This window comes from Lycium ferocissimum, chromosome 8 (assembly GCF_029784015.1).
Source record: "Lycium ferocissimum isolate CSIRO_LF1 chromosome 8, AGI_CSIRO_Lferr_CH_V1, whole genome shotgun sequence".
Lineage (NCBI taxonomy): Eukaryota > Viridiplantae > Streptophyta > Magnoliopsida > Solanales > Solanaceae > Lycium > Lycium ferocissimum.
In genome coordinates this window covers 3637927-3659535 of record NC_081349.1, presented here as the reverse complement: position 1 = coordinate 3659535, position 21609 = coordinate 3637927, and the positions used below count along the sequence as shown (strand labels likewise).

General features: G+C 40.2%; 1 protein-coding gene across 1 annotated transcript; it reads right to left on the bottom strand.

The window, feature by feature from the left end:
* Window positions 1-288: 288 nt before the first annotated feature.
* On the bottom strand, window positions 289-18975 carry LOC132067109 (uncharacterized). The gene is made up of 6 exons (XM_059460236.1): window positions 18883-18975; window positions 7061-7219; window positions 1876-2060; window positions 1130-1439; window positions 537-593; window positions 289-333 (listed from the first exon to the last, which is right to left on the bottom strand). The coding sequence occupies exons 1-6, from the start codon at window positions 18973-18975 to the stop codon at window positions 289-291; spliced, it is 849 nt and encodes a 282-aa protein (XP_059316219.1).
* Window positions 18976-21609: the final 2634 nt, after the last annotated feature.

The window sequence follows — 21609 nt, the reverse complement described above, 5'->3', positions numbered from 1 at the left end:
TTCACCTTGGTACCCAATCCTTTCCGAAAGGAGTTCAAATTTTTTTTTTTGTGAACTGGGTACCTTGATCTAATATAATGGACAATGGAGTCCCATGCAATCTAAAAATTTCTTGAATATATAGCTTGGCATAATCCTCCACTGAGTTGGTGGTCCTCTCTAGCAAAAACTGTGTTGACTTAGTAAGTCGGTCCACAATCACCTAAATCAAATCATGCTTTCAAAATGAAAAAGGTAAACTTGTTATAAAGTCCATATTTATCATTTACCATTTCTACACGGGAATATCTATGTTCTAGCCAACCCACCAGGTCTCTGGTGCTCATCTTTCACCTGCTGACAATTTAGACACTTAGCCACAAAATCAACTACATTCTTCTTCATATCGTTCCACTAATGAACCTCTTTAAGGTCATGATACATCTTCGTAGAACCTGGGTGGATAGAGTATCATGAACTGTGCGCCTCCGCGATTATTATTTCTCTCAATCTATCTACGTTTGGAAAACATAATCTTTCCTAGTACCTCAAGGTACCATCATCTCCCCTTGTTTAAAAGCCATTACTTTATGCTTGTGAATACCTTCCTTCAACTGCAACAAGTAGGGATCATTGAACTATTTCTCCTTTACTTTGGCTACTAAGGAGGATTCAGATATGTTCTAAACAACAACACTGCCATCTTTGGAGTCCAAAAGTAGAACTCCTAAATTCGCTAGATGATGAACTTCTTTCACCACGGTTCTCTTACTTTGTTCCATATGGTCTCAACTTCCCATGGATCATCGACTAAAAGCATCGACTATCATATTTGCTTTCCCTAAATGACAGAGCATATCCATATCATAGTCTTTTAACAATTCCAACTATCTTCTCTTTAAGAGATTCAACTCCCGCTGCTTGAAAATGTACAGGAGGCTCTTGTGATCGGTTAAAATATCTAGATGCACCCCATAAAATAGTGACACCATATCTTTAATGGGAACACTACTGCTGCCAACTCAAAATCATGAGTCAGATAATTCTTTTTTGACTCCTAAGTTTTCTAGATGCATAAGTCACTACCTTAACATGCTGCATTAAAACACACCCAAGACCAACTCTTGAGGCATCACAATAAACAACAAACCCATCGGTTCCCTTTGAGATAGAACAATATAGTCAACCGATCTGAGATAGAAGAGAATCCCTCCACGAAACGTTTGTAATACCCAACTAAAGCAAAGAAAGTTCTTATCTCTATTATTGAAGTGGGTCTGAGCCAGTTCTTCACAACGTTTATTTTTTGAAAATCAACCTTGACGCTTTCTCCAGAGACCACATGGCCTAGAAAAGCTACAAATTTTAGCCAAAATTCACTCTTCAAGAGTTTAGCATAAAGCTTGCTATCCTGAAGTGTCTGCAACACTATTCTGAGATATTCTGCACGGTCAGTCTCACTACGAGATTAAACCAATATATCATCAATTAAGACAATGAAGAATAAGTCGAGATAAAGCTTGAAGACTCCGTTCATCAAATCCATGAAAGTTGTTAGCACATTCGTCAACCTAAAGGACATAATAAGGAACTCAAAATGACTATAACTGGTCCTGAAAGCGGTCTTCAGAATATCAACTTCCTTAACCTTCAACTGATGGTACCCTAATCTGAGGTTGATCTTGGAATAATATTGGACACCTTGAAGCTAAACAAGTCATCAATTCTGGTAAGAAGATACTTATTTTTAATGCTGACCTTATTCAATTGATGGTAGTCAATGCACATATACAAATACCTATCCTTCTTTCGGACAAAACGACCAGTGCGCCTCAAAGTGAGACACTTGGCCCGATGAATTCTCTGTCAAGAAGATCTTTCAACTAGGTCGTTAACTCTTTCAAATCTACTGGATCCATTCTATATGGAGGAATAGATATCGGCTTGGTGTCGGGAAGTAAATCGATTCCAAGGTCAATCTCCCTACCAGGAGGAACTTCGAGAAGATCATTAGGAAAAACCTCTGGGAGTTTATTAACAACTGGTACAGACTGAAGAGCCGGGGTCTTAGCATCTGCATTCTTGACTCAAACAAGGTGATAAATGCACCCACTAGAAATCATCTTTCTGACCTTGAGATGGGAAATAAACCTACCCATAGGTACTCTTTGCATTACGCCTCCATTCTAATATTGGCTCGTTAGGAAACTATAAACTTACAATTTTGGTTCTAGAAGCTACTGCAGCATAACGTGACGATAACCAATCCATGCCCATGATTACATCAAAATCTATCATCTCCAACTCAACCAAGTCGGCTATTGTACTGCAATGGTAGACTTTAACTGGACAACCCCTATACACGTGTTTGGTTATAACTGACTTCCAAAATGGAGTAGATACATAAAAGGTTCATGCAAATTTTTTGGTTCAACGCTGAATTCATTAGCAACAAATGGGGTTACATTAAGAATTTTTTGCTTCGTACTGGGTGAAGATGACAATAAACTGGATTCACTAATTCCTTTCCTTAATTCCCGTTTAGTAAGAACAAGTGCTATCGCTTGGATAGTATTCCTCATTCCCATCTCATCAGCAAGAATACCCCCTTTAGCTGTTCATTTTGGGAAATAGAGGTCCATTCCCAATATGAACAGCCAAAGGGGGTATTCTTGATGATAACATGGGAATGGGGCATAAAATCCAAGAGATAGCACTTTTACTTGCTAAACGCGAATTAAGAAAAGGAATTAGCAAATCCAGTTTATTGTCATCTTCACCCGCATACTAAGTAGGAACTCTCAGCAGTAAAAGCCACTCTTATCATATGTCCTCTGGTTGCTGTCCTTCAGTAGGTTACTGAGATCAATCGGTGCCTAACTTTGGTACTTCTTAGTTGGTGTTAGGAACTGCTTGAAAGCACATGAAAGGATACATTAAAATAGTGAGTTAAGTTCCTACCACAAACTTTAAAATACCCAGCTTGGGCAAATATATCTCTAGGAAGTATCATTCCGAAAATACATAACATTAATGTAATCTTCTTTCAAGTTATACACACCCATGTGATTCCCCATACTTCTCCATCCGGATGCCAACAACAAATCCATGTTGTCGTTCCTAAAATAGATGCAACTGCACTTCAGATAGCCACATGCAGGTAGGGAAATACAAATATAAGCGTCGATAAGTAACCATTAGTAGGAAGTATATTTTTGAGTTACTTGACCAGTTCGACAGCGTTTTTGAGCTAGTTGACTAACGACAAGGGTATTTTTTTAGGCAAAAATATAACGGAGGGTAAAATTAACCTCTATTTTGAGTAGTTCACGAGTATTTTGACCTTTTCCCTAATTTAAAAACTTATAAATATTTGACGTCATCAGTTATGTCATTTATCTGTTCATGATTTTCCTTCTCTACTTTTAGTCTGTTAAATTAAACTTACTATCACGATCCAATTTTACTAAGTCGTGCGGGCACCTACCTTTCCCTGCTCAGTAGGCAAACCCTCATCTCAACATTCATAAAACATAAGTAAGCGGAAGAAAATCGAATAACGTAAGTCTCACGATAATAATATAAAGAAATACAAAAGTAATGGGAATCCAACCCTAGTATCTGGTCTGGTCATACAAGAGCATCTACCAAATACTACAATGAATAATACATAAGATCACAAGAGATGTCTCAAAGTGGAAATCAGAAATAAACAATTAGAAGAGTCTTCGGGCAGCAAACGTCCTCATGCTCACCCTGAATAGACTCGACAACAACCTCAATAATCAGGCCCGAGGGGTAGAAGTAGATCCAACTTAGTACTCTGCATTCATAAAAAAATGCAGCAAGTGCAGGTCAGTACAAACAATTATTGGTAGGTATCATAGGCCAACTAAGACTAGCTAACGTATATAAAGACAACAAAGCAAGATAAACACGTAAAATAAGGTACAAGTCGACACAAATTCATAACCACGGTACAACTCATCACCTATGTTATAGTATCTAAACCCAACCGTGTCAAGTCTCTGTGTGACCAATCCGAACCAATATATCAGAATCATATCACAACAAGTCATCACCTATGTTATAACATCTAAACCCAACTGTGTCAAATCTCAGTATAACCGTTCCGAACGTTATATTACAATCATATCACAACTATATCACAGAAAACTAAGAGGTACAATGCAGTGCAATAATGTATGAATGATGAATGCAATGCATATGCACCGTACACATGTACTCCGACCGATGGAGCATTAGCACAACCCATAGGGGACCTGCGAAGTCCATGAACCAGCCACTCCACACACAGCCCAGAGACGACTCGATATACAATGTGTTTCAACGCATCAGTATTTCCTTCTCACTTTCCATCCTCATTACCATGACAATGCAACATCAATGTATCATTGTTACACCCCGTGATTTTGTACACTGAGATTCGCCGCGTGTTAGTGATTCTAGTTTTGGATTTGAGGGGTTATCAAGGTTAAATGAGATTAGATAAATTTGTCTTATAGTTATAAAGGGTCAAGTTCATGTTTAGCAGGTATTGGAAGGGTTAAAGGTTGAACAATCGAAGAGAATTTGTTTGAGGGAAAAGTGGGTTTTACAGTTGGATATACGGACCGTAAAATTTTTACGGATCGCATATTTGGCTAACCTCCATCCTAAACTGGTTCCAAAAGGGTAAACCCTTTGGTTAAGATTTACGATCCAATTATACGGACCGTATATTTGGCTGACTCCCACCGTAAATTGATTCCAGAAAGAGGCATATCCTTTGGTTAGGATTTACAGTCCGATTATATGGACTGTATAATTTTACGATCCGTAAAGTTGACCGAAAATTCGAGTCAGGCCAAATTTCTTTTAAGTTATATATATCCGACCCTTATTTATTTTATTTCATTTTCAACATTTCCCAAGTCTTTGAAAGCTCTAGAACCTTCTTCCAAATATATCCAACAAAACCCAAGTGAAATCAAAGATCAAAAGGCAAGAATCAAGGGATTCGAGTGTTGAAAGGCTCACTAGGGTTTGTAGAGTCCAAGGATTTCTTTGGTGTTGAAGTTAAGTTTTCACTCAAGTGGCATAGTTGATCCAAAGCTTGCTCTTGTGTGATTAAGGTAAGTTTCCACATCTACTTTCATGTTATTAAGAATGCTTGGTTGTTGAACAACTTGATTGAGGGAAGAAAGTAAAGAGAAGTCCAAATATGGATTTGATGATATTTTGAGTAGTAAATTAACTTGGGTTAAAATTGTTGGAATATTTTTTAGTACAATCTTCTTATGAAAGGTAATAACGATGGAGGGAAAGTGTTGTATACAAGTGTACGAAGGATTGTGTTGAAGTTGATGGTATAAATTTATTATGAGAATGAGTTTTGAGATTTAATCGAATATAACTACTTGATTATGATATTGTGGATGCTGTTATTGTTGTTTGAGAGTTGTTTTGGAATATGGTAGAAGTTGATGAAATAGAGAAATACTGCCCAATTTTCGCTAGCTCACAAATTATAATAGTTTGAACTTAAGAGTGTCTTTGAGACCTAAACTTGGTATAAACCCTCTTGAATGTAGATTCTTCGGATTTTGGAGGCGAACGTTAAGTAGTTAAGAAGACATAAAGGTATGTAAGGCTAACCCTTCTTTCTTAAGGCATGATTCCATTGTTGTGCACCTATACATGAAATTCATAATGTCTCCCATGATGACCTCATTCCTAGAAGTGCTAAAGCTCATAGTTCTTGATACTTTTATGATACCATTGATCTCGTCCAACGATAGTTGGTCTTTTAAGGAAAGATATTGTGATGAGGATGATGATGTTAATTTTACTTATGCATATATATATATATATATATATATATATATATAGTTAGATAGATGAAGCTATGTTGTGACACCGAGCCTATGTGGCAGGGTATGATATCTATTGCGCGCACACCACTGATCAATTGGGTACGAATAACACCGAGCTTTGTTATGGCAGGGTACGGATGACACCGAACCTCTATGGTCGCGTATGGTATTACTATATGTATATGTATGGATGGTCTTCTTTAGAGATAGGGTAAGTAAGTATGATGAACGTCTCAAGAGGTGTAAATGGCTCTTCTATCTTATGTTATTCTTCATGTTTTTATCATGTTAGTACTTATGCCTGACATACTTAGCACATTGTTCGTGCGACGTCCTTTTTTTTAGGGGCACTGCGTTCATGCCCGCATGTGGATAGGGAGACAAACTAGACCCTTAGGCTGCTTCATTAGAGCTTTCCTAGAGAAGCTCCATTTGATTCGAAGAGACAGCCATTGGTACTATTATTTTTTTTATTTATATAGGCATGGCAGGCCCTGTCCCGTCTTTATGGTGTCACATACTCTTTGTAGAGGCTTGTAGACAGTTGTGTATAGCTAGACATCTCGCAGCCTTGTCAGCTTATATTTTGTATATCATTTTGATAGCCTTGTCGGCTTGTGTGTATATATATATATATATATATATATATATATATATATATATATATATATATATATATATGGGTATAGTTAATGACGTTGATATAAAAGTGCCTTAGTCCAATGGAATTTGTATTATCGATGCATAGAAATTACTAGTTAGCCATGTGGCTCACCTAGATATGATTGTGGAAGTATGATGAGAGGTGCTCGGTAGGTTAGCTTCGGGTGCCCGTCATGGCCCTAATGTTGGCTCGTGAAAGAAGTGGTATCGAGTAGTTCATCTAGGGTGTGTCTACGAGCCGTGTCCAGTAGAGTCTTATTTATGGGTGTGTTGCGCGCCCCACTTATAAACAAGAGGCTGCGGACATTTAGGAATGAATGACCTTCTTTTCCTCATAGATCGTGCGATAGAGCCATGATATAAGAATTTCCCTTTTTCTTAGTCGTGTGTTATATTTTCAGTAATGCCTGTAAAGAGAAAAGCTACAGCAACCCAAAAGGGCAAGATAGTGGCAGGTAGGAGAACCGAGCGGGTACCGCCGACAGATATAGAGGCGGGCGAGTCCCAGAATGAGGTTCCATCTCGATCCTCTCACTTACTACCTGTTTCAGAACAGCATGAGGGAGCCTCAGCCCCAACTCTGACACCCCCAGTTCCTCCACCAGATGCCTCAGGACAAGAGATGAAAGAGCCTCTCCATTTGCTGACTTAGTTAGTCGCCGCTCAGGCTCAGCAGTAAGGTACTGGTCATGGTGATAAAGCTGTCAGTGCCAGAGCTCATGATTTTATTAGTTTGAACCCTCCAGAATTCTTTGGGTCAAAATCGGATGAGGATCCTCAAAGCTTTATTGATGGAATGTTGAGAACACTTCGGTTAATGCATGCTTCAGAAGTCGAGTCGGTAGAGTTGGCCTCCTATAGATTGCGGGATGTTGCGGTTCATTGGTATACGGTTTGGATGTCTTCTAGAGAAGTTAATGCACCTCTACGGGTATGGCAAGAGTTTGTAGATGCTTTACTCGGACACTATTTGCCGCCAGAGGTTCGGCGGGCTAGAGATGACAGGTTCCTGAATCTTAGACAAGGAAATATGAGTGCCCTAGAGTATAACCTCCACTTTAATTCTTTGGCTAGGTATGCTCCGGCCATGGTAGCTGATATGGAAGATCGTGTGCACCAATTTGTGAGTGGCTTAGGGCCACATTTAATGGATAAGTGCTTGACCGCCTTACTTCAGGATGGTATGGATATTTCTCGCATTCATGCCCATGCCCAAAATTTGGAAGAACGGCAACAACAGCAAAGAAGTGAGCGTGAGCATGATAGGAGTTATAGAAAGAGGGCTAGATCCTCGGGTTCGGTTAGTGAGTTTAGAGGAGGGCAGAGGTAGCAACATTCTAGGCACTCGGTTCATTTAGCGACTAGTGCACCTCCATGATTTGTGAGCCAGAGATTTGATAGACCGATTCACTCTAGACAGGGTCAGAGTCTCAGAGCTTCGGGTTCTTAGTACAGGGGTAACTCAGTCCAGGCAAGACCACCCCTACCACGGTGTACTCAGTGTAGAAAGCTACATTGGGGATAGTACTGATTAGGTTCAGATGCTTGCTATGTCTGCGGTCACCCAGGTTATATGATGCGTGACTATCCCTCGAGAGGTAGTAGAGGTACGGTTCAGCCCACAGGGTCAGCAGCTGGGTCTTTATCATCTATACACCCTTTGGGGAAAGGCTCACAGACACCAGTTAGTCGTGGTAGAGGTAGAGGAGGAGCGCCCAATTCAGGTGGTCCTCAGCACCGCATTTATGCACTGGCTCGACGACAGGATCTTGAGCCCTCTCTTGATGTCGTCATAGGTGTATTATCAGTATTTTCTCATGATGTACACACATTGATTGATCCAGGCTCTACATTTTCATATGTTGCTCCTTTTATTGCTGGTCGATTTGGGGTGAAACCTGAGTCAATTAAACCTTTCAAAGTATCTACGTTCATCGGTGATCCGGTGATAGCTAGCCGGGTGTATAGAAATTGTGTAGTTGTGATTTGTGATCATCATACTATGGCTAATCTACGTGAGTTAAAAATGGTAGATTTTGATGTTATTATGGGTATGGATCGGTTGGCTTCTTGCTATGCCAATGTTGATTATAGAAAAAAAATGGTTCGCTTCCAGTTTCTGAGAGAACCAGCTTTGGAATGGAAGGGTAATATAGCGTATCCGAGAGGTAGGTTTATTTTGTATCTCAAGGCAAGAAAGATGATTTCTAAAGGTTGTATTTATCATTTAGTCCGGGTTCAAGTTATAGAAGCCAAATCGCCGACTCTTCAGTCTGTTCCAGTAGTGAATGAGTTTCCAGATGTATTCCCGGATGAGCTTCCAGGCCTTCCCCCAGAGCGAGAAATTAATTTTGCTATTGATGTGCTACCGGATACTAAGCCCATATCTATCCCTCCTTATAGAATGGCTCTGGCAGAGTTGAAAGAGTTAAAGGAACAATTGAAGGCCTTGCTTGAGAAAGGCTTTATTAGGCCTAGTGCATCGCTGTGGGAAGCACCTATATTGTTTGTAAGGAAGAAAGATGGCTTCTTGTGAATGTGTATTGTTTACAGACAGCTGAATAAGGTGACGATCAAGAATAAATATCCACTTCCAAGGATTGATGATCTATTTGATTAATTGTAGGGTGCTAAATAGTTCTCAAATATAGACTTAAGATCCAGGTATCACCAGGTGAGAGTTAGGGAGAAAGATATTCCTAAGACGGCCTTCAAAACTAGATATGGTCATTTTGAGTTCCGGGTAATGTCGTTTGGGCTAACTAATGCACCGGCAGTATTCATGGATTTGATGAACAATATGTTCAGGCCTTTCCTCGGCTTGTTTGTGATTGTGTTCATCGACGATATCCTGGTATATTCTCGGTCTGAGGCAAAACATGCAGATCATTTACATACTGTCCTTGGAGTTCTCCAGGCTCGGGAGCTATTTAATTTTTTTTTAAAGTGTGAGTTTTGGTTGAATTTGGTGACCTTTCTGGGGCTTATTATTTTAGTTGATGGTATTCGGGTGGATACCCAGAAGATCTAAGCTGTAAAAACTTGGCCAAGGTCTACAACACCTACGGAAGATCGTAGTTTTCTGGGTTTGGTCGATTATTACCAAAGATTTGTAGAAGGATTTTCTTCCATCTCCGTACTACTAACAAAGCTGACTCAGAAAGTAGCTAAATTCCAATGGACAGATGCTTGTGAACGCAGTTTTTAAAAGTTGAAGAATAGATTGACTTCGGCCCCAGTTCTGACACTTCCAGAAGGATTAAAAGGCTATGTGGTCTATTGTGATACTTCAGGCGTTGGGTTAGGATGTGTGCTAATACAGCATGGTAAGGTGATTGCTTATGCTTCAAGGCAATTGCGGAAACATGAGAAAAACTATTCAACCCATGATTTTAAGTTAGCTGCGGTGATTCATGCATTGAAGAAGTGGAGACATTATTTGTATGGTGTTCACGTTGATATTTATACGAATCACAAGAGCCTTCAGTATATTTTCAAGCAGAAAGAGTTGAATTTATGGCAAAGGCGATGGTTGGAGCTGTTGAAAGACTATGATGTTAGCATTCTATATCACCCAGGGAAGGCAAACATCTTAACTGATGCTCTCAGCCGGAGATCTATGGGTAGCTTATGTGATGTTCAGCTAGAGAAAAGGAAGTTAGCTCGTGAGCTCCAGCAGTTAGCTAGCCTGGGGGTTCGGGTAATGGACTCGAGCAATATGGGAGTTACCATTCAGAATTCAGCTGTCTCGTCACTAGTAGTTGAGGTGAAAGAACCCCAGTATGAGTATCCCAGACTAGTTCATTATAGAAATACACTTCCTCAGAAGAAAAAGTCATCCTTTGAGATTTCTGCAGATGGAATTCTCCGATGTCGAGGAAGGTTATGTGTTCCCGGTGTTGCAAGATTACGTCATCAGATTTTAGAAGAGGACCATTGTTCCCGTTATTCTGTTCACCCAGGAGCAACGAAAATGTATCATGAGCTTAAATCCATACATTGGTGGAGCGGAATGAAGAAAGATATAGCGGAATTCATGGCTCAATGTCCTAACTGCCAGCAGGTGAATATTGAGCATCAAAATCCCCACAGATTGTTGCAATCTATGGAAATTTTGACTTGGAAATTGGAAGTGATTAATATGGATTTCATCGCAGGATTACCTCGTTCTCAGTGTAAGTATGATTCTATATGGGTAATTGTGGATAGACTTACGAAATCAGCTTATTTCCTATCAGTCAGGACTACATATGCAGCTGAAGATTATGCAAAGCTTTATGTCAAAGAGATAGTACGACTCCATGGTATTCCAGTATCTATTATTTCCGATAGAGGGACACAGTTTACAGCTAATTTCTGGAAGTACTTCCAAGAAATTTTGGGGACAAGGGCGAGTCTTAGCATATCATTTCACCTGCAGACTGATGGACAAGCTAAGCGCACTATCCAGACTCTTAAGGATAAGCTATGGGCGTGTGTGTTGGATTTTGGAGGTAGTTGGGATGATCACTTACCGCTTATTGAGTTTGCTTATAACAATAATTATCATTCCATCATCCAAATGGCTCCGTATGAGGCTTTATATGGGCGCAACTATAGATCACCGGCTGGATGGTTCAAAGTAGGAGAGACTAAGTTAATAGGGCCAGACTTGATCCAACAAGCCATGGAAAAGGTCAAGCTTATTCAGGATCGGTTATTGACAGCCCAGAGTCATCAGAAATCTTACGCAGATAATCGCCGACGAGACTTTGAGTTCCAAGTTAATGATTGGGTATTCTTAAAGGTGTCACCTATGAAAGGTGTGATGAGGTTTGGTAGGAAGGGCAAGCTTAGTCCTCAGTATATTAGGACTTATAAGATTGTACGCAAGGTAGGCCAGGTGGCTTATGAGTTAGATCTACCTTCGGATTTGGAGTCAGTCCATCCAGTTTTCCATGTATTGATGCTTCGCAAGTGCATTAGAGATCCCTCCAGAATTGTACCTGTGGATGATGTCCAGGTCCCCGAGAAACTATCCTATGAAGAAGTCCCCATCGCTATTCTAGATAGGCAAGTTTGGAGACTCAGAACTAAAGATGTAGCTTCAATTAAAGTTTTATGGAAAAACAATGATAGGGAAGAAATGACTTGGGAAGCTGAGGAAGATATGAAGTTCAGGTATCCACATTTTTTTCCACTCCCAGGGGAAGTTCGGATAGAACCACCATTACCTTCAAGTATGTAATGCTTTCTTTTGATGATTTCTTGGTCGTGTGTGGCCATTATGGTTGTTGTTATTGTAGCCCTGTGAGGCATTGTGTATGCTAGGTTGTTGTGACAGGATTGTAGTGGCATATTTCCAGGGAAAACTCTGGCTAAATTTCTGTAGAATCCCTAAGAATCTGACATTCGAGGACGAATATTTCTAAGGGGGGAAGGATGTTACACCTCATGATTTTGTACATTGAGATTCGCCGCGTGTTAGTGATTCTAGTTTTGGATTCGAGCGGTTATCAAGGTTAAATGAGATTAGATAAGTTTGTCTTATAGTTATAAAGGGTCCAGTTCATGTTTAGTAGGTATAAGAAGGGTTAAAGGTTGAACAATCGACGAGAATTTGTTTAAGGGAAAAGTGGGCTTTACGGTTGGATATACGGACCGTATATTTGGCTAACCTCCACGGTAAACTGGTTCCAGAAAGGGTGAACCACTGGTTAAGATTTACGGTCCAATTACACGGACCGTATAATTTTTACCGACCATATATTTGGCTGACTCCCACTGTAAATTGATTCCAGAAAGAGGCATATCACTGGTCAGGATTTACGATCCAATTATATGGACCGTATAATTTTTACTGTCCGTAAAGTTGACCATAAATTTGGGTCTGGCCAGACTTCTTTTAAGTTATATATATCTGACCCCTTACTCATTTTATTTCATTTTCAACATTTCCCAAGTCTTTGAGAGCTCTAGAACCTTCTTCTAAATATATCCAATCAAACCCAAGTGAAATCAAATATCAAAAGGCAAGAATTAAGGGATTCGAGTGTTGAAAGGCTCACTAGGGTTTGTAGAGTCCAAGGATTTCTTTGGTGTTGAAGTTAAGGTTTCACTCAAGTGGAATAGTTGATCCAAAGCTTTCTCTTGTGTGTTTAAGGTAAGTTTTCACATCTATTTTCATGTTATTAAGAATGCTCGGTTGTCTAACAACTTGATTGAGGGAAGAAAGTAAAAGAGGGAGTCCATATATGGATTTGATGATATTTTGAGTAGTAAATTAACTTGGGTTAAAATTGTTGAAATATTTTGAGTACGATCTTCTTATGAAAGGTAATAATGATAATGGGGAAGTGTTGTATACAAGTGTATAAAGGATTGTGTTAAAGTTGATGGCATAAATTGATTATGAGAATGAGTTTTGAGATTTAATCGAATATAACTTTTTGATTATGATATTGTGGATGTTGTTATTGTTGTTTGGGAGTTGTTTTGGGATATGGTAGAAGTCAATGAAATAGAGGAAATGCTACCCAATTTTCGCTAGCTCACAAATTATAGTAGTTTGAACTTAAGAGTGTCTTTGAGACCTAACCTTGGTATGAACCCTTTTGAATGTAGATTCTTCGAATTTTGGAGGAGAACATTAAGTAGTTAAGAAGACATAAAGGTATGTAAGGCTAATCCTTCTTTCTTAAGGCATGACTCCATTGTTGTGCACCTCTACATGAAATTCATAATGTCTCCCGTGATGTCGCCATTCCTAGAAGTGCTAAAGCTCATAGTTCTTGATACTCTTATGATACCATTGATCTCGTCCAACGATAGTTGGTCTTTTAAGGAAAGATATCATGATGAGGATGATGATGTTACTTTTACTTGTGCATATATATATATATATATATATATATATATATATATATATATATATATATATATATATATATATATATATACATTGATGAAGCTATGTTATGACACCGAGCCTATATGGTCGGGTATGATATCTATTGCGCGCACACCAGCGATCAGTTAGGCACGGATAACACCGAGCTTTGTTATGGCCGGGTACGGATGACACCGAACCTATATGGTCGCTATGGTATTACTATATGTATATGTATGGATGGTCTTCTTTAGAGATAGGTTAAGTATAATGAACGTCTCAAGAGGTGTAAATGGCTCTTCTATCTTATGTTATTCTTCATGTTTTTATCATGTTACTACTTATGCCTGACATACTTAGCACATTGTTTGTACTGACGTAACTTAGCACATTGTTCGTACTGACGTCCTTTTGTTTAGGGACCCTGCGTTCATGCCCGCATGTGGATAGGGAGACAGACTCGACCCTTAGGCTGCTTCATCAGAGATTGCCTGGAGAAGCTCCATTTGATTCGAAGCTGCAGCTGTTGGTACTATTCTTTTGTGTATTTATTTAGGCATGGCGGGCCCTGTCCCGTCTTTATGGTGTCACATACTCTTTGTAGATGCTCGTAGACAGTTGTGTATAGCTAGGCATCTCGCAGCCTTGTCGGCTTATATTTTGTGTATCATTTTGATAGCCCCGTCTCCTTGTGTGTGTGTCTATATATATATATATATATATGGGCATAGTTAATGATGTTGATATAAAAGTGCCTTAATCCAATGAAATTTGTATTATCGATGCATAGAAATTTACGAGTTAGCCTTGTGGCTCACCTAGATATGATCGTGGAAGTATGATGAGAGGTGCTCAGTAGGTTAGCTCCGGGTGCCCGTCATGGCCCTACTGTTGGGTCATGAAAATCATGGAAAAGAGTATGAATACGATGCAATGTAATATCAACAACCAATTCATTCCCAAACATGGCAAACAAGTTATATCAATAATCAGGCTACACAATAAGACACAGTGGAATCACAATTCTCATCTCACTATCAAATCAAGGAAAGTACAGCAATATCATAGTCATGATATATCACTAATCACCAATATCCGATATCTCAACGTGGCAACGAGCTAATAAATAAATAGAACAAGTTAAGTCAACAATGCAACGAGGTGGCTAGCCCCCAAGTCACTCAACAAGGTCCAACCTAAGGCAATATCCAACCCAACTTTATACCCGAAGGTTTACATGCATTCTCCGACAATAACATCTAAACATACGCTTCGCTAATCGAAGTCTTACCATAAGGTAAACCGTAACCAACATGGAAAGCCGAACAACAAATCTCGAATAGTCAAACCTTAGTCTTGCCCTTCCTTTGAGCCTCGAGAGAATGAAAGTCTAATCATATCCGGATATGAAATTAGAATCAAGAAGAAAATACCCAAATAACTATATTCCTAATCAAGTCCCAAACCCTAACTCATGGAATGGGGAAAATGAGGGAATTCGAAGGATAACCATAATAGCCTTAGAATAATTTCGGTTCAAAAAGTTAGTTCAAAAACCCATTCCCAACATCAAGGGGTAAAACGGTCATTTTATAAGAAAATCGGGTTCAATAAGGTCAAATTATTAATCTAGGAAGTCATACGAATTCAATGGTACCCATATTGACATACTTTAAATCCGAACCCAAAAAGTCTCCAAATATAGGAATCCGAGCCACGAAGGGAAAAATAGGAAATTTAGTTCAAAATCAGTTTACCCATTACTTATGAAGCTTATTGTCACACCCCAATCTTCATCAGGGCGTGACGGGCACCCGACTCTCATCAGAGTCGAGCGAACCCTTAAACGTTAACTCAAATTTTTTTTTTTTAAAACAAGGATTGAAAATTGTAAATGAAATACCAAAATCGACACGTGGTTCAAGGCATCTCAAAACATGTTATATATATACACGACATAGAACAAGACGAGCTAAAAAAAAGCCTAACCATTTCGTACAACAAAATGACGCCAAGAAAACAAACAAGAACTATAACTCCCACATCGTTCGCACTTCGCGCAGTAGCATGACCCGCATAATATATAAAACTATACCAAAACGAGGACGCCTCCGAAAAATGGAGCACATCGACTCTAAAGGCTAACTCCCTCTAAGAAGATGGGTCCCCGGTTGCGTCCCCGAACCTGCGGGCATGAAACGCGACCCCGAAGAAAGGAGGTCGGAAGACGGAATATGTACTGAATATGTAAAGCGTCACTGAAGCATGAATCAGAAAAGTACAACAGTAAGCAAGTTTAGGATACCCAGTATGAATTCAATATTTAAATGAAATAGTCCCTTCGGACGGCCGCTTCCGGCCTAATAATAATAATGATAGTAATAATAATGATAACAACAATGCTATTAATGATAATAATCCCCTTCGGCGTCTGGTCCCGACATCCGTCTATCCCGGCCCCTTCGGGCATGCGGTCCAAAGATACGTCTATCCCGGGCCCCGACATAACACTCCGGACATTCGCATGCCCCCGACATAACGGCTACCCCCCTAGCCCCCCCGGCATGCCACTCGTGACATAATACTAATCCCAGCCCCCTCGGGCATAATAATAATAATAATAATAATAATAATAATAATAATCGTGACATAATAATAATAATAATAATAATAATAATAATAATAATAATAATAATAATAATAATAATAATAATAATAATAATAATAATAATAATAATAATAATAATAATAATAATAATAATAATAATAATAATAATAATAATAATAATAATAATAATAATAATAATAATAATAATAATAATAATAATAATAACGTCGTGGAATGTAAACGTAAGTCGTAAGTGGAACGAAATAGTAAAATCCCGCCCCCCTTCGGAGTGGTTTTGAAGAGTCTTAAATAATAAAATATCGCACTCCCTTCCTGTGGTTTTGAAAAGTCTTATATAGTAAAATATTGCTTAGTAGTTAGGACAATAGCCAAAAGTTTTTCTTCAATCGCGACGATGAAATAAGTCAAATAAACGATAGGAGGGGATCCGGGAATAGTGGGCCCGCCCCGGGTCAACGGAGGTGGCGTACGCGAATTACATATGCTAAGCTTAATAGGGTCACTTATGAAAGTTTCAAGGCAATTCGATTACATTTAGGTAAGTTACAAACGTTTGAGCATTTTTCTGACAAGATATAAGGATCTTAATTCAGTCGCACCGAATGAATAGTACTCAATTTTAGAATCGGATTTCTATGAACAGAATAACCCCCGAGGCTCAAATCCAAACCTAGTACACCTAGGACATGCCAAAAGAAGGAGAGGGATAGCCTTACATACCTTACGGGTGTCTTATACTCGCTTAAGTTCAATTCCCGTTTCGTCCGTAAATCCGCAAATGGTCAAAGTTACCAAATATAAATCATGTACCTTTAAGAGTTTATCTTTAGCTCGAATTTGTCTACAAAAATTTGGGCAAAAGATCTCCTCTATAAATCTAACATCCCCGAGAGTTAAACCCGGCTTAAATGACAACAACCAACCCAACAACAACATCAAGAACATCGACAACACCAATAAGCGCTACAAAACACATATTAACATAAATAGTCTTCCTTTCAACATAATACATCAACTTCCGTGCTAACTTCGTACTTTTCATCCAATATCGACGTTTTCATATTTATCTACTAATTCAAGACCATTCGAATACATTTCAAACACATTCCTCATTATTCCTCAAAACGCACAAGTTTTCCATCAAACCATAATCCATCCCAACTTCCTACAATTGCAACAAAATTACCAAATTGCATTGTCATCTTCCAATTTCATTCACAACAACATTAATTCACACTTTAGACCATTACTTCCACAATTATATAAAAACCATATAGAAATCATATAATTTCTCATAACGACATACATGCCATTTCAACGCCAACTAGAGTTGCTAAGTCTTTATTTACGTCACAGAGGTCACAACAACACAACTAACAAGCCAAGTAAAATCAAATTCATTTCTTCTCTACATCACATGGCTCACGGCCACATCCATCCTCCACACACACCACGCCATGCACACACACGCCACACTTTCATAATTCTCGTCTAATTCTAATCATCATAACATATAAATTTATTCCATAACTTAAAACATGAAATTCATACCTTTTCTTCAAATTTCAACTTTTCGCAAACGTGGTTCTTTCACCAAACTAATTATACCACGTTGAAGGGCGTCTTGAGCTTGTTAAGAATTCAAGAAGAACAAGATTTTTGAATCAAAGATTAAGGCTCCAAGAATTTTTTTCTTCTCTCTTTTTTTTTTCTCTTCTATGCCGATTGCTTCTTCTTTTTTTTGTCTTGTCTTTGCTTGAGTTTTCTTGAAATTTCTTGAAGACTAATCCATTTATACATTTTAATCACATGGATTAAATTCCATGGGCTTGGGCCTTAGCCCTATGGCCGGCCACCTCCTCTCTTTGGGCTTCAATTTTTTTCCCTTTTTTTTGGCCCAATAATTTTGGCTACTTAGCAATTTCATGAAACAAATTTCCAAAATTCCGATTTTGTCCTTAACTTTCCTCGATAATTCCGCACCAATGTTTCCATAGCCGACATATTCATACTAGTAAGATCCAAATATGGCCTTATTCTTACAAATCACAATTATGTCCAAATTCTCCGAATGTGCAAAAACACGGGATATAACATCCTCCCCCCCTTTAAAACATTCGTCCTCGAATGTTAAATGAACCTTATAAGGTCTTATAAGTAATTTGGGGAAGGTCCTTTAGGCGGGCGGCACGTATAAATCACTCATTGATTAAGACAAGCAACTTAATTTAGATTACCTGGTGGTGCATCCGCGGTGCCTGGGGACTCGGTCTCCCCTCCCACCTGCATAGATACGATGTGGCCCGTCCGGAATTAGGTGCTCTACCTCCGCCCCTACCTCGGCCGGAAGAAGTCTGAGGTCCTGTCTCGGGGGCTCTTACCGAAGGTGACGACGCTGCTACTGAGTTTCCGGGAACAGCATGGCCCACTCCTTGTGGACAATCTCTAGCATAATGCGTCGGATCACCACAAGTATAACACACACCCCGTCGGCATTGTCCTACATGACGCCTTCCGCAAGTCGCACATTGAGGAGGGGCCATCACCTCTTGCCCCGACCATGCACCGCTCGCCGAGGACCCGACGCATAGGAAGAACTCGTCCGGCCGGGATTGTCTCTCTACCCCGCCGAGGTCACGAAACCGTGAAGGTGCACTATATCAACCGCTCTCGCTAGTGGAACCCTTACTCCGACCTCCTCGTCCCGGCCCTCTTGGGCCGACTACCACCCCGCTCCGAAATAGCCTCTCGTTGGCGCTTATGATCCTCTCGTCCCGAGCATAGGCTTGGATACGAGCTATATCTATACCGGGCCGCATTGCCACCGGCATACACATCTCCTGCAACTCCGACTCCAATCCTATTACATATCGGTGAACTCTATCTTCCATTTCCTGCACAATAGTAGGGGCATATCTAGCTAAGGAATCGAACTCCACACTACATTCTCTAACAGTCATGCTACCCTGTCGCAAGTTAAGGAACTTATCAACCCTTGCCCGCTTCAATTCGGGTGGCATATAGTGGCGTAAAAAGGCATCGAGAATTCCCGCCAAGTCGGCGGAAGGGCATCACTACCCCTCGATAATCTCCAAGACCGATACAATTAATTGCTATGCCCCGCACCTATAAGAGGCTAACTCAACAGTTCCGTGGCCGATGCCTCGCATCACATTTAAAGTGCGCCGCATACCATCTATGAACTCCCGAGGATCGCATTAGGTCCGTGCCCTTAAATTCGGGGGATTTAGTGTAAGAAAATCTCGTGCTCGGCGCTAGCGCCTCTATCCGGATACTCGTGACTCCTATCCCGTTGTCCCCTGGGTGGCAAGTATTTGAGTTAACAAACGTATAGCATCTTTCATTTCTCTAATCTCCTGACGCTGGGCATCTGACTGAGAGACCGGAGATACTGATGCTGGTGCTGGAGCTGGGGCTGGATCAGGTGCCCCTCTTAGCTCGTCCGGAGATGGGGAGGTGGGAGGACTCTGGGGCTGGATGCGTATTCCAGCGTATGTCCGAGCTCTAGTAGACCTGGGGGCTTGGCTAGCTACCTCATCCCCAACTGCTTTGCCCTTCTGGGCTGCCGTCGCTTTGCCCTTCTTAGGCATTACTGAAAGCACACAAGGTTACTAAATTAGGGACTTTATATACAACACAGCTCTATACGCACGATCTGCACCATGAAAGAAAGAATGACACCCTATAAATGTCTCGTAGCCTCCTGTTTATAGATGTGGTGCACAACACACCGATAAACAAGACTCTACTAGACACCGTCTGCGAACATGCCGAGGACTGACCTGCTCTGATACCACTTTGTCACACCCCAATCTTCATCAGGGCGTGACGGGCACCCGACTCTCATCAGAGTCGAGCGAACCCTTAAACGTTAACTCAAAATTTTATTTTATTTTTAAAACAAGAATTGAAAATTGTAAATGAAATACCAAAATCGACACGTGGTTCAAGGCATCTCAAAACATGTTATATATATACACGACATAGAACAAGACAAGCCAAAAAAAAACCTCAGCCATTTCTGTACAACAAAATGACGGCCGGCAAAGCCAAACAGTAACCATAACTCCCACGCTGTTCGCGTACCTCTACAGTATGACTCGCATAATATATAAAACTATACCAAAATGGGGACGGTCCTCCCGGAGGAAATGGAGCCGTCCGACTCCTGCTAACTCCTCTAAGAAGCCGGGTCCCCCGGTTACGTCCCCGAACCTCGCGGGCATGAAACGCGGACCCCGAAGAAAGGGGGTCGCACGGAATATGTACCGAATATGTAAAGCGTCACCGAAGCATGAATCGAAAAGTATAACAAAGAAGCAAGTTTAGGATACCCAAAATTCTAATATTTAAATGAAATAGTCCGCCGGACGGCCGCTTCCGGACTAATAATAATAATGATAGTAATAATAATGATAACAACAATGCTATTAATGATAATAATCCCCTTCGGGTGTGCCGGTCCCGACATCCGTCTATCCCGGCCCTTCGGGCATGCGGTCCGAAATAAAATGATGGCCCTTCGGGCATGCCGGTCCAAAGATAGGTCTATCCCGGCCCCATCGGACATGCTGGCCCCGACATAACACTCCTAGCCCCCCGGGCATGCCACTCGTGACATACGGCTACCCGGCCCCCTCGGTGCATGCCACTCGTGACATAATACTAATCCTAGCCCCCTTCGGGCATAATAATAATAATAATAATAATAATAATAATAATAATAATAATAACGTCGTGGAATGTAAACGTAAGTCGTAAGTGGAACGAAATAGTAAAATCCGCACCCCCCCTTCGGAGTGATTTTGAAGAGTCTTAAATAATAAAATATCGCACTCCCTTCGGAGTGGTTTTGAAAAGTCTTATATAGTAAAATATTGCTTAATAGTTAGGACAATAGCCAAAAGTTTTTCTTCAATCGCGGTACAGAAATAAGTCAAATAAACGATAGGAGGGGATCCGGGAATAGTGGGCCCGCCCCGGGTCAACGGAGGTGGCGTACGCGAATTACATATGCTAAGCTTAATAGGGTCACTTATGAAAGTTTCAAGGCAATTCGATTACATTTAGGTAAGTTACAGACGTTTGAGCATTTTTCGACAAGATATAAGGATCTTAATTCGGTCGCACCGAATGAATAGTACTCAATTTCGAATCGGATTTCTATGAACGGGGAATAACCCCCGAGGCTCAAATCCAAACCTAGTACACCTAGGACATGCCAAAAGAAGGAGAGGGATAGCCTTTTACATACCTTACGGGTGTCTTATACTCGCTTAAGCTCAATTCCCGTTTCGTCCGAATGGCAAATGGTCAAAGTTACCAAATATAAATCATGTACCTTTAAGAGTTTATCTTTAGCCCGAATTTGTCTACAAAAATTTGGGCAAGCATCTCCTCTATAAATCTAACATCCCCGAGAGTTAAACTCGGCTTAAATGACAACAACCAACCCAACAACAACATCAAGAACATCGACAACACCGATAAGCGCTACAAAACACATATTAACATAAATAGTCTTCCTTTCAACATAATACATCAACTTCCGTGCTAACTTCGCACTTTTCATC